Source organism: Mchenga conophoros, linkage group LG2 (genome assembly GCF_057382185.1).
Source record: "Mchenga conophoros isolate Kocher_MC1m ecotype Shallow Benthic linkage group LG2, M_conophoros_male_GT1.1, whole genome shotgun sequence".
In the NCBI taxonomy this organism is placed as follows: Eukaryota; Metazoa; Chordata; class Actinopteri; order Cichliformes; family Cichlidae; genus Mchenga; species Mchenga conophoros.
Window position 1 is genome coordinate 6,718,901 of NC_140527.1, and position 14,576 is coordinate 6,733,476.

Sequence of the window (14,576 nt, forward strand, 5' to 3'; positions counted from 1 at the left end):
AGACAGGTGTCGTTTTCATGGAGAGTCATTCTGCCTTTACTGCTGTTCATTTCCAAGCCACACCATAGTTCTGGATACACTGAGCCAACGGATTTACTTTATGATCGTGCTCAGTTTACGATAGCGCTTAAGGTATTTGCATAGATATTATGTTGGCAATGAAGTGAGAAACTATAACTTTACAGTGTAGTTTTACCCCAAGCTCTGTGACCAGGCTCTATCAGGCTACAACCTACAAGTCACTGAAATAAATGTTCAGTGCTCTGACTCAGATTTATACTGGAGATGCCTGTTATTGCAGCATTATCAGCAGCTGCGCACCAGCCCACTCAGATTAAAAAAAGAAGAAGAAAAGAATTAAGTATGTTTCATTATATAGCTGCTTTCTACCTGTGCACAGACAGAACACTATCAGCAGTAATAAAATAGATTAGCCATGCTCAGTAAAACTGATTGATTTGTGTTTTTAGTAAGTTCAATATACTATAAAAAAATAATGCTTTTCCAATTAGCGTTTATGTTGCATGATTGTGAGCATCAGAGCAAAATACAGTATGCAGCCTGGTGATCTACCTGAAATATATATTTTGGGGAGTCTGGGTTGTCTTCCCAGTTGAATGAACAGGTATCCCCCTTGTCTCAAGACACAGTATAATGGACATGTCCCACGTTTTGTTTTTCAAAAGTCAACAAGACTTTTTTTTTTTTTTTACCTCAAATCTGGATTTTATTAAATGGTGAAAAAGGGTGACTACTGTCACCATGACAATCTTCTACCAATCAAAGCAATTGCAAAGAGCTTTTCAGAGCTAACTCTCCAGTTACACCGGTGTAACTGGCAAGTTAGCAATCAAACCTAACTCCAGCAATCACTTGCCAACCAGTCTGGTTTTACACATTTTTCTCTCTGGTGTGAAAAGAGAGATTCTGTTTTTCTGTGAGGTTGTTTAAATATCTTACTTGTTCAGTTTGAGATGAATTTTATTTAAATATACACTTATTTATACTTATATGTTGATCTCCCCAGTTTTACTGACGCTGACTGAAAGCTAGAAGGCCACGCAACATCACCTTGAAATTACTTAGCAAACTAACAAAGTCGCATTTAAGCTTAAAGAAAAAAAATCTGCTGTAGTAGATCACATGTTACTTGGTTTTACATTGCAAAAAAGATGGATGTAGGTTTTCAGGTTTGAAAAGTAAAGCGCAAATGGAAGTGACTTAAAAGACTCGCAAAAAGACCAGTTGTATAAAGATCAACGTGAAAATGACCCTTGGCTCCCTTGCTCTGTGAACTCTGTAAAAAATGAGAAAGGAGGATGTCCTCATTTACCAACCACTTGATATTCACAAGTCATTACCCAATAAGCGTAAGGTTCCATAGCCAGATCCATCCTTCACTTGTCAGATCCAGCTCCAAAAGATCAAAATACCAATGTCTGATGTCACGTTTGCTACATCTATCTTTTATACTGCCTATGGTTTTAAACCTTTACTCCCTAAACACCAACTAGGAGTAGCACTTGAAGCTCTTTTCTGAATTGAGCGGTTTTTGTCATGTTTCAGGCCTGCTTACAGAACAAAACGATGGGTTTGCATCAAATGTTTGTGATTAAATATTTTAATACTAGCTCCCCTTATTGATTCCTCCATAGTTAGAAAGATGTATTTCTATAAAATTAACTACTTCGCTGCTTCTCAACTTGAAGGAATGGCAGTGGATTGGGGTGTTGGCTTTCTGGTCAGTATCTAGAAGAAAGACACTTTATACTACACTAGAGTTACTATCACCTCTCTCTACTGACTATATGATAGATAAGTACATTTACATAGAAATTAGGAGAACTAAATTCTTCAGTCACGCTGTTAAGTCTCTAGAGATGTTGGTCTTTTTATCATCATTTCTTTCTGAGCTGTGGGCCTATCTTGAAAGGATGGAAGTATTTAGGAGAGAGAAACAGGTTTGGACATGAATAGAGTGAAGAAGCACAAGCTGAGTACTACCATGACCTCCAGGTATGTAATGCACGTCAGTAAACCAAGTATTCAATATTGAGTGTTCGGTGAAGAGAGTTGAATTCCTTTGAGCAACCTGATACTGCCCACATGGGATGGAATAAAAAAACAAAAATCTTTTTTGCTTTATATGTATTTCTATCTCACACTGAGATATACACAGGAAAATGAGTATGTTACATGAGAACTTTTACCACTGAAAGTATTGTGGATTTATTTCTGTTTGTTTTCTATATTAATATACTCAGAAATCCTGAGTTGTTGACAAAGACACATTACTTCAGCTGTGCTAAGCATATTGTTTATTGATTGCCTCTGTAACTATTAACATCAATATAGAAGCAATTTCCAGTAAAGCGTCTTAAAAAATAGCTTATCCAAAGATTAATTCTGCACTTGGATAATTATCCGCTGTCGCTAAATAGTAACATAAAGTGGCATGCAAGGATAAAAAAAATGAAAAAGTCTAAAAGAGGAGTAAGGCAGGTTGAAAGAAACTCCATCACAGAGTTTATTTACTCACATTAAATATCCTATTTCCTTGTGAGCAGTTAAGTTGGAAACTTGAGAAAAAAAGAATCCTCTGAAACCTAAAAAAGGAAGAGACAGAGCAACTCAACTCTTCAAAGAATGGGGTTCTGTGTTTCTGTGACTTGCCAGAAGGGGTTTCTCTCCCACACATTCATGTATGATGTGGAATCCAGCAGACTAGATGAGACTCTTGCACTTTGTCATTTGCTCCTGTGACTTTTTTTTCTTGGTCTCCTCTAGGAAATGCTTCAAATACAAAGGGCTGATAAGATGAAGGTTGATTATGAATTCTCTCCCTCTGCTAAATGTGTCAAGCCAGCCAAATGTCAGAAGATATTCTGTCAGAGGATATTGAGCTGACTGAAAATGTCAGACAGGGAGGAACCGTGAATAGGAAGGAAACAAAAGACAGAAACTGGTGCACATGTGTTAGTGTGACTCAGATATCACACAGCACCTGTTGTCTTTATGCTGCCTAATGATGGAGATTTGGATTGAACTACTGTTTCTAAGAAGTTGTGACCTGCTTTCTTTTGAACCATTTCCACTTTGAACTCCTTCAATAGTACAACACAGTTGGTAACAATCTGCAGGTCTCAGTGAGTAAACTTTGGCAAGACCTCACATATTTCTCAAGGTTTACCACAATCCTAACTTTGTAATGGCCAAAAGAACAGAAACAGGCTGTCAGTTCAAATGTTAATAACAAGTTAGGTCCTTCTCAGATTTCAAAGAAAAACGCAAAGCCTAATTAACTGCATACATAAAACTGTTCAAAAAGAGTTATAAAAAAATATGATCTTCTCGAACTATAAAGAAAAGGAAAATATTTAAATTAAGTGAATGTCTCCATTTAAAAAAACAAACAAACAAACAAAAAAAAAACTCATGATGTGATATTATAGTATCTAGTATATCGGAAATCTGTTCACTATTTTTATTACAAATTATATCAGTAAGGAAGCTGACTAAATATTAACTGATAATTTATGGCAAAGGGGTGGGATTAAATAAGTGTTTACTTCTTCCCACTCCCTTTCAACATGTAAATTAATCAGAACATTTTTTTTGTATGTAATTTGTATAGCATTTTTTCTTTCTTATTTTCTTTTCTAAATGTACTTGTATATTGTTCACATGTTGAAATAAATTACTGTTACGACCCGGCTCAAAAGCCGCAACATAAAAAAAGGAGATGAATAACAGAGTGTGGGTGAGAAGAGGTTTCATCCTAAAATGGAAAACCAGGTTGGCTAAAATGGCTGGTGCCACCAAGGCAAAGACTAGTGCACTGCCGGAATGCTTGCCTCAGGTATGCTTTTATCCACACCTGACTAGGTGTGGCCAATTAGCACCAGCTGAAAACACTGAGACGATTAGAAGCTGCAGAGGGACGTAACAATTACCAATCAATCATATTTCTTTTATGAAGACCAAAGGTTTTACACACGTTAAAAAAAATTGCTTATGTCCCAGGAAAACCAGAACCATCACAGGTGACCCCGTGCGCCCCGTTCACCACCTTTTTGACCCGTTGCCCTCTGGTCAATCAGGTCCCTCACCTCCAGACTCGTAAACAGGTTCTTCCCCTTGGCCATGCAGACTTTCAATAAACACTATCCCTGACAACCCACCCCTGCCCACCCACCTCAATAATCTAAGCCATGGTCTGAGAACCCTCATCACTCAGACCCCTCACACTAGAGCTGGGCGATAGAACGATAACGATATGTATCACGATAAACCTTTTACTCGATAGAGAAATTAAGCTATCGCGATAGACCTCGCCGCTCCTGTCCTCTTAAAAAAAAAAAAAAAAGGTCAGCCAATCCAAATCAAGTAGCGCAGAGCCGAACCAATCACAGCCGCAGCGTCACGTCGCGTGACTTGTTACGTACAGCACAAGTGCCAAGCCGCACGTGTGTTTGTTTGGGAAGCAGCCAGCGGGTAATGGAGGCAGCGCGTAATGGAGGAAATGAGTGTGCCGACTAGAAAAATCAACCGAGCGTGACCGAAGAGAAAACAGATGATGGTTCCAATGCCGGAGAGATTGTCGAACGGAAGAGCCATAGAAGTTCCGTAGTGTGAAGGTATTTCGGCTATTTCAAGTCTGACAAAAAATAGAGTAGCGTGCACTGTAAATTGTGCCGAAAGCAAGTCTGGAAATACAATAAACTGGTGCATGCGTCACACTGTGCGCCACGTTATTGTTTCGGTGAAATGAATTTCTACAATACTGTTACTGTTAATTCTACTCTCTGCAGTGTTTAAATGCTTACATATACACACAGTTACTGTCCCTCCACACATACGACTCGGTTCTGCTTCTATGCCCCAGCTTTGTTTACTTTTTCCCACCGAGGCTTCTAGACTTCTGATTGGCCAACATTTCTGCACGGTTAGGAATCTAGCGCCACCTGCTGCTTTGGCATGTTCATAGCAGCGTTTTCCTTCATTTCTCCCTTTATGTGTGGACGGGATTATTTTTTAAAACGAAAACGGAAAATCTCCGTTTTCAAAAATACCCGTGTACGTGTGGACGTAGCCTCAGTCTCTGACTGGAAGCGCTAATTCATCATTCGGCTTTTGTCAGACTAAAGTAACTGTTAAAACTGTTTGAAAAGCTCAGCTATACAACAAGGAGAGATTGAGAATTTCCTTTTAGTTCTCAGTTTATTTGATATTGACAAAAGTTAGTCAGTTTTGTCTGTTCTTCTGTAAAACAAACTAAGATTTATTTTTAGAATTAATATTTTGTTTCTAAGTGGAATTGACAATTTAGTCTGTTTCGTTTGTTCTATTTTGAAACTTAAACGCTTTAGTGGCTGCCTTTTGTGTAGTTTGCAATATTTGCCTTTATTTATCTGAAAAAGTCTCATGTTCCTTAAGTACATCTACCCTGTTGAACTTATTATGGGAAATAAATATTTAAATAAAAACAAGCTGCTGATTATTTCACATTTTACTTGTGAGCAACGGCACATTTAAATCTTACAAATATAGTTATTTGGCTTATATCGTGATAGATATCGTTATTGCCTGAAATGAAAAAAACATATCGTGATATGAAAAAATCTCATATCGCCCAGCTCTACCTCACACACAGACTCTATTCAGACTACGTTTTTGCTTTGCACTCATTGTTCTCTAATGTGTGCCTTTCTCCTATTTTTGTATATATTTCTTTTGTTTTGTATACATCCCTCTTGATTGTATATATTTCTCCTATTTGCCATTTATTCCTGCTGTCTACTATTTATTTTTTATTCCAGCACAGTTGTATGTGTACTTGTTGTAAGTGTGCAAGGACAAATAAAGGGCTATTCTATACTTTTATGCTATTAAAAGGAGAATAAAGAAGAAATGAGCATCAGTATCAATGAAATATGAGTATACACATTAATTATGTCGTGGCATCTGAGAGATTTTTTTTTTCCAGGGTTTCAATTTACTCTCTGTTTTCTCATAATACTCATAATTACTGCACTACTTTCCAAATCAATTAACTAACAACTGGGTAAAAAGAACGCCATTGTAAACATTGTCGTAATGTTTAAACACTAGGACAATATGAACCATCAACTTTAAAATATAGTTTTTTTTAAAGACAAGAGCTATTATTTAGTATTGACTAAAACTGCAAATTTAAAAATACATTTCTGTCACATCTGATATATATTTTACTGAACAATGTAAACAGACGATGGGAGTAACAAAACTGTATCCTCACCAAAGGCTGTGTAGAACTCCTCTTTTGTAAGGTGCTCATCATCGTTCACGTCGTTGTACTTCAGCAAGTCAAACAATGTGCATTCAGAGATGTCCTTGGATAGACCTTCTTGCTTGATGACCTTCAATGAGAATACATCAATCGTTGGTTAAAGAAGGTTAAGAGCATTTTTTTTTAATTCTGTTTGTGTGTGTCTGTTGGTTTTTTTCAGTACTGTTCCAGAAATTATAATAAAACAAAACCTCTATGCAATTAATGTTGCCACTAAACAAATCAGCCAGATGTTGACTAATAACATTTTTCTTTTCCACCAAAGGATTTGATGTCTCTTAAAGTAAACCACAGCAGTGATGGCACTGCTTATTCAGTCTACAGTGAGTAATCAGCACAGTTAAACCTACACAGAGAAGTGTAGGTTTAACACATATCTGTGTAGGTTTAAACTTGCTTTCTGCTCTAAGCCCACCAGACATGTATATCCTAATAAGCTGAACACAGTAGAGGGACAGATGTCCAGTTGCCTTTAAGTCCATTTTAAGTGGGATGAGGCAAACAAAGGCTAATATGGATTGTCTGTGTAGGTTCTCAATCATCCAGGTCATGGTAATTTAAGAAGCTTGGAAAGAAAAGCGACTGGACCTCTTTAAGTGTCTTAAAGACGTTTCATCCAAGAAGCTTCTTCAGTTCTAAGACCAAATGGTGGAGAGTCCCAGGTATTTAAACCCTAGTGCGAGTTGTCCCTTAAGATGGTTGTTGACCCGCTATTGATCATGTGCCTCATCACATGAGCCAAGGACATCAGCAGAGGTCCGGGTGAAACATTGCGAGACCTTGTCTCACCCTATCATGTGACCTACTGAGATCAAGTGATGCAAGATGTGAGTAGGTGGTAAGATCATTATAGATCTTTTGTCCACTGATGCAAAAAAAATTTGTTTACCCCAGGTTTAAATCTAAGAAACAATAGGTGTTGCTTGGATTACACATGTCAAAATGAAAATTTGAGTACCATATATCTAATTGCCAAGAAAACGGTTTCACTAAAACTGGAATGCACTGGCTGAAATGCAAAGTCGAAACCATCGGGTACTATCTCAGGTCAATTAAGTTTTTTACGTTAACCTTATTTGCATCTACTCTTTGACAAGTTGTGTGGCTAGCATTGTCACCTCACAGTAACAAGATGATGGGTTTGAATCCACCTCTGTGCTGGAATGATGACGTGACCAGCGTGTAATTATGCGCAAAAAAGGAAGTAATGGCCCAGATATCAACTATATTCTCCAATTCTCCACTCACTATACCGAAGCCCAAACATAGGATTGTTAAGGCCAATATTGATATTTTGGTGATTTTAAAATTTTGCCCATTTTAAAATTTTGCTAGCATTTCTTATACATAGTTATTTATTTAGTGATTTACACTGGCCAAATCTGCTTAGATCATGTAGTTTTTATGCTTGCTGTGTTTCAAACATGTGTGTTGCCAAAAGCCAAGTTGCAAAGTGCCCTCTGCTGGAAAAACTACGCAATGTCAGGCCATTTCCCCCATCTTGTTTACTCAGACAAAGCCAGTTAACAATTGAAAGTTTAAATTTGAAAAACAAATACAATGGTTTTAGTATTTGTAGAACCGTACAGTCACAAAACTACAAAATAGTAGACAGTTTTGTTAATCATTGGCTTTTCAGATTAATATTTAAAAGTTCTACAGTTCCTTCAGGTAAAGTGTCAGTCTATGAAGGCTGTGGTCATGTTCGGTAACATTTGCATTGTAGCCAAACTGAAAGTCAATGAAGTTCTGTCACAACAGTGGATGAACAGGTCCAAAATACTGCAGTTTTTGTCATCATCCTGATAAAAACATGATCCTATTCCACACCTTCTGCATGGCCCTGGCAGTAAAACATCCATCATACTAGATCAGCTGTCAAAATGCTGATCACAAGGGACGGCTTTATACATCATGCATTGTCCATCGGATCAGTGCACTTCCCTTTCCCAGATGACTTGCCCAAAATTTAAGAGTTACCTGTGATGCTATGTGAGCTACACCTAACTTTAATTTGAATGTTGAATCACTGAAAAAAAAGAATTCAATGTACAAATTTTCTATTTTCATTCTTTTCATTCTTGGGCTTAGAAATTTTTTTTAAAAAGAAGATGATTTTAACTCAAAAACAGTCTTTACTCATTGCTCCTTTCTTTGCTTGCTTTTTGGTCTTTTCATCACCTGGAGTGATGTGGCATTTAAGAGACTTTTATGCGTTGGAATTGCAGGCTTTGATGCATAAACTCCATTTCTGTTTCTACAGTGTTTTTCCAGTGACTCCTCTGGAGAAAAAGAGAACAACAAAGCAGTAACATATCCTGCACATGTTCAGTGGACCATGTGAGCTAAATGATCTGAGGCAAATCATCAATAGGTTAACCAGATATATGTGTATTGAGATTGCAGCTTCTGCCTGTTTTAAATTGAACCTTAATTTACAAAGCCAATGGAACATTGGCTGGTTACCCAGACAGAACATATGTCTTACAATTAGCAGTTACACTGAGTTTTCTTTTTTTTTTTTTTTTTACTTACACGGAACCTATTCTTGCAATACAGACATTATGTACCATAACTATACGGTTCCTGCTAGAAAGGTTGTTCAGCTGGGATGCTTAAGTTAACCCCCTGTTGCGCCTCCAGGCTTGCAATACACTGGTGGAAACCTTGCTGTATGTGAACATTTTCCAGCATTCCAGACGTGCTTTCATCTCCTTCACTCTCGACTCTGCTCTTCCCTCATAACCATAACAATTTACACATCATCTCCCTTACAATTTCAAAAGTTTTAAAGTTGCATCTGTCTCCTCTTTATCCACCTTTACTATTTTTTTACACAAACAAAATAAGATTCTGTGTTATTCATGTGAAAAGAGGGTAGTTGTAAACCCTGCATGCATTAATCTGCAAAGAAAAAACAAAAAGAAAACCTTTTGTATTGTCAAGAGGATGAATTAGGTACTGCAGTACAAAACAATACTGCAGGACTCATACTAGGATGTGTGACTTATCAAGCAAGATCTTCAGTGACTGTGCTATGAATGTTTCAAAAGATTTGCAAATTCGTTATATCTATTTTTTGTATCTATTTTAGCCCCCCAAAATCCCAAAATAGGGATCAGAAGTCACCTGTTCGCACTCCTCTTAATTTGAATTCAGCTCTTTTAGAAATATTTGCAGACCTGATAACAACTCAGACTAGACTTCTGCAGAGATTTAAAATCAGAATCAGAATCAGAATCAGAATACTTTATTGATCCCTGGGGGAAATTATTTTTTGTTACAGTGCTCCATTTTAAACCAACATTAAGACAAGACAGACAATACGCTAACTAAGAATAGTACAATATATACATATATATACATACATACATACATAAGTCACTTATAAATAAATATTTGGAAAAGAAACATGTGTAGTTGTAGCAGCAAACAGTGTGTTAAGTGGATGCGTTGTACAGGGAGATGGCCACAGGCAGGAATGATTTCCTGTGTCGTTCAGTGGTGCTTTTCGGTAATCTCAGTCTCTCACTGAACGAGCTCCTGTGACTGACCAACATGTCATGGAGTGGGTGGGAGGTGTTATCCAACATTGTCTTTATCTTGGACAGCATCCGCCTCTCCGACACCACCTTGAGGGAGTCCAGCTCCATCCCCACAACATTGCTGGCCTTACGGATCAGTTTATTAAGTCTGTTGGCATCTGCGACCCTCAGCCTGCTCCCCCAGCATGCAACAGCATAGAGGATCGCACTGGCCACCACAGACTCATAGAAAATCCTCAGCATTTTCTGGCAGATGTTGAAGGACCTCAGTCGCCTCAAAAAATAGAGACGACTCTGGCCCTTCCTGTAAAGTGCTGTGGTGTTTTTAGCCCAGTCCAGTTTATTGTCAATGTGTACTCCAAGGTATTTATAGTATAGTAAAAGTATAGTATAGTAAAAGAGCAATTTTCCATTAGTTAGAACCTTGAGATTTGTACTATATTTAAAAGTTTATAGATGCAAGTTGAAAAAAAAAACTTACATAATGTTTCTTCTTACAGCAAATTCTACAGCATCTTTTATCATGCTTTTTGTAGACAATAAACGGTATATCAGGATCAACACTGGACAAGAAGCAGTGTTTTATTTTTATTTTTTCTAGTAAAAGATAAATCTTCAAATATTATCTTTGGTACAGTGATAGATACGATGAATGCATGAAGAAAAAATATGTTTTGATTTGCCATTTTAAAAGGGCACTAAAAGGGCAGGAACAATTGCTCACTGTGTCACTTCATGTGCACACTCTAGCACATTGAGTAAGTCCAAGTGAGGGATTTCTGTCCTAGAATTTCAAATGAGATCAGAGAATGCTCCAATTATAAAGGGTGCTTTAGGCCATGCGGGTGGCAGCCATAATTTTGTAATTTTAAACTGATGAAAAATGTGTGAATTGCTTATGTAGTTCTTTTTGAAGGTTTGTTCAGGCCAAATTTGATTTGCATTAATCTCTTCTTTCAAAATTATAATTTCTTAATAAGATAGAACTCAGTGCCAGCTCAAGCAGATGAGGTTAAGAAAACATGCACAGCCCTGCCAGTACAAGTTAAGAGAGCCATAACCTTACTGTGTAACTTACATCATTTAAGTTGAGTTATGAATTACTCTGAAAAAAAATTCTGAAGAACTACTCAATAAAGCAGAGAATCCATTTGAAAACAAATTAATTTGGTATAGGAGCCATGATGGTGAAGCGCTATTAACCCATGAGAGCCTTTGTTTGTTAACTGACTGATTAGATGGAGAAACCTATTTCGAAGCGATATTTGTCCTGCTGTCATTGTGTAGTTATTCTGACGTGAATTAAATTAATCAGAAACATTTTTATGCCTGTAAAGTAAACATGTAAATAGTCTTCACTTACTACAGGCAAACAAAGATACAGTTTGGACTGTTGCATTGATGGATTTTTTTGGACAATATTTTCTCCAAGGTAAATAACAAAACAAATGAAAAAAAGTTTCTTGGTTAACTACTGCATGCATACCCCAAAGTCAGGTAGGCTCATGAAAAAAAGCATATCTGTATGAACAAAAAAATAATAAATTCAGTTGAAACCCCCATAAGGGCCACCTGCAATTCACTGATATTTCAATTTCTGCCCTTCCCAAAAGTGCTCCCTTCTCTCCATTTTCCTGTGAATGAGGTTTATGTGGCTGGCTCTGCATGAAATATGCCAAATTTCCCATATATGTAAACAACAAAAATGGGAGGAGGGCTAAAAACAGACTTGGAGGAATCCCTGAAAACAGTTCCTCCATTTGGACGTATATTATTAGCCTGCATGATTCAAAACACCTGGTGGGGGTGGGGGTATCAACTCTGCAGAGGAAAAGATTACATCTCATTTACAAACAGGGTTAAAAACCAGGCCAAAGTAATATTCAATAGGTTGAAAGGGCATATTCAAATTAACACTTGGGGTATATTGGCAATGTTTTTCCATAAAACCCAGTCCAACACGGTCTAAGGAGCTTGGAAGGAAAAGCGTCTCTTTAAGTTGCTTGAAGATGTTTCACCTATCAACGAGAAGCTTCTTCAGCTCTAAGGTCAAATGGTAGAGAGTCCCAGATTGAAGTCCTAGGGGAGCGTCCCCCAAGAGGGTCATGAACCCCCTGGGGGGATGACTGAGAACCTTCACAGACATACCAGTCCAACATAGTTTGTTGACTATGTATTTTATTCACCGAGCATTGATTTCTCTCAAGCTGGCAAGGAGTACCATTTAATGTTAAAACATGTAAAAATATGTAAATAATATGAAAATATCACTATTTTGTGGCCATATGCCATAAACCTCCTGTGCTAAAATATTGATCTAATGAGTCAGAGGAAAGGGCACTGACAAAGCTTACCAAGGTGACCTCTGTACACGCAGGATTTCCTACTGGATCAGCAGGAAGATAACAGAAGAAAAGAAACTGATATGATGGTTTTGAAAACCACTGCGGGTTGCTTACCCCTTCAATTATTCAAATAAGCTCTATATTAACTCAATCCCGGGGTACTGGGAGACTTTATTTGATATGCACAGAATATCTTCCTTCCTTACGGCAGCCACAAAAAGGTCTTTTTTACAACATCCCTCTTGGTAGTGCTGGTCAAAGGCTGTAGCCTCCCTTAAGCTTCATGGCTCCTTTGACCCACATTGCTTTTCAAAAGATTTACCTTGAGCGATGCACAACAGCTACCAGAGGGAAGGGTAAAAGGAGTAAAACGGACACAATTCTGGCACACATGAAAGAGGACAGTTTAAACACCTGAGCGCACAGATGGTTTGTTCACTTTTTATCCCCCTTTGATGAGATATTTAAATGAAATGGCTCTCAAGTTTTGACAGACATGACAGATACTGTGAAGTCTCTTGAAATGGGAAGCAAATATTTTTATTCTGTACTTAAATGATGCTTTAAAAAATACCTTAAGACCAGTGTTAGCTTGTGAGTCGAGGTTAAGCAGTATGTTACCTTCATGCCAAACACACACTAATACCACATTCATTTTTGAAAGGGGGAATATGTAGTGGCATAGTCAAGCTCATTTTTACTCCCATATTCTTACCTGTGAGAGCTCGCTGGCATCTATTTGACCGTTATTGTCTGTATCAAAGCGTTTGAACATGACATCAACCAGTTGCTTCTTGGCCACCATGCTGTCCTTGTGTTTCCCATGGCTGGCAGGCCCCATGTATCGTTTCTCATGCAAATCCAGAATCTTGTTTTTCAGCCGTCGGTAGTCGCTCAGTCTACAGTTATCATCTGGGGGGGAAAAAGAAAAGGGAAACTGGTTGGATGATGGAGAGTTTATTTATTTATTTGTAGTAAAAAATGCAATAAGAGCTAAGGGGAAAGTACATGTTTATTTTATCCGATAACATGTTTCATAAATATCTAAATTATTCCCAAGTGCAGAACAAAGCACAATTAAAAACATTGAACTTATTATTTGTAACAATGGATGTAGTGTTTTCACATTTTTAGCCAATTAGTATCCAAGCAAAGTAGAATCCCCCTGAAGATTCACATTATTAAACATTAGCTCTTGTTTATATTCAGCAAAACCCAAATCTGTACAGGTCTCTGACTGTCTTCCTCATAATAACAAACGCTAAAGATTGTTTTCACGAGGGGAGCACAAAGTGTGACAGACACGCTGCCTTCACTGCCTCAAACTAAGAAAGCGGGAGCCTCTTCAACACAAAGAAACTGATGAACAAATCCATCACACAGGTGTCAAACACTAACCCTGACAGCAACAGAAAACACGTTGGTTTTGTATTTACAATCCACCATCAAAGGCTCCAGATCAAAGACGTAAACTACATGAAAGATTCAGCAGAGTAGAGTGGAGCCAAAGAGAAAAATAAGGACTAAAACTAGAGGTTGACACATGTCAAATCAGCTTCTCCTTGCTAAATCTGGAAGTCTCTCTCTACTAATAACAGTTATATTAGCTGATGTCAACAAGCACATGGGAAAAACGTTGCTGTTCACTGGGAAGTCTTTTAAGTCTCTGGAGAGGACGCTGACATCTATACCACATCTTACTGCGTGATCAACATGGGACAAGTATGGAATAATAGCTTCGTTGCAGAATCTCATGTGAGACAAATGATCTTTGTTGGGGATGATCAAGCAGGAATGATTTAGTGAGTCTGGTAATGAGAATTTCACACAGTAGAACTGGGTTCTCACCGAAAGCTGATGACTAGCTAAGTAGAATCAGAGTGACCCCAGAAACCAATGACATGTCATTATGAGATACCTGGGATCTCATTTTTGTACTATAAATGTCTTCAAGCATTCCTTTATAGAAACAAATTGAGCAATCAGTGAGCATTTAAATGAGATGCTTGATGTAATCCCGACGCTCGCCATCATTTGGATATGACAGCCTTGAAGAAGTTCTCCTTAAACTCTGCCAGGGAAATAAACTGGCTTTCACCGAAACTATCATTTTCATCTCAGTTCTCTGTAACCTTGTAAAGTCCCCAAGGCGTAAAAACTCTATTCTTCGCATTCATATAATGTTTATTATTATCATGAAGAAAGTATAAAAATTAAGTATAAAAATATGGTAGCGTAAAGATTCAGTGTAAACAACAATGTACAACCGACACTTAACTTATTAGAAATGATTTACTGAGATTTGCAGTTTTCTGTGATAGCTGTTATTCTCTTGGTGGAAAAAGTGAAGAAATACCT

At 37.6% G+C, this 14,576-nt stretch overlaps 1 protein-coding gene across 2 annotated transcripts in view; it reads right to left on the reverse strand.

Moving 5' to 3' along the window:
* The window catches only part of fstl5 (follistatin-like 5), a 203,683-nt gene that overhangs the window by 80,124 nt on the left and 108,983 nt on the right, over nucleotides 1–14,576 (reverse strand). For both annotated transcript variants that reach the window (XM_085284620.1, XM_085284630.1), the window contains exons 5-6: nucleotides 12,934–13,130; nucleotides 6,278–6,398 (exon numbers count right to left, since the gene is read on the reverse strand). In XM_085284620.1, coding sequence (XP_085140746.1) covers nucleotides 6,278–6,398; nucleotides 12,934–13,130 — 318 coding nt within the window. The remainder of the gene's footprint in view (nucleotides 1–6,277; nucleotides 6,399–12,933; nucleotides 13,131–14,576) is intronic.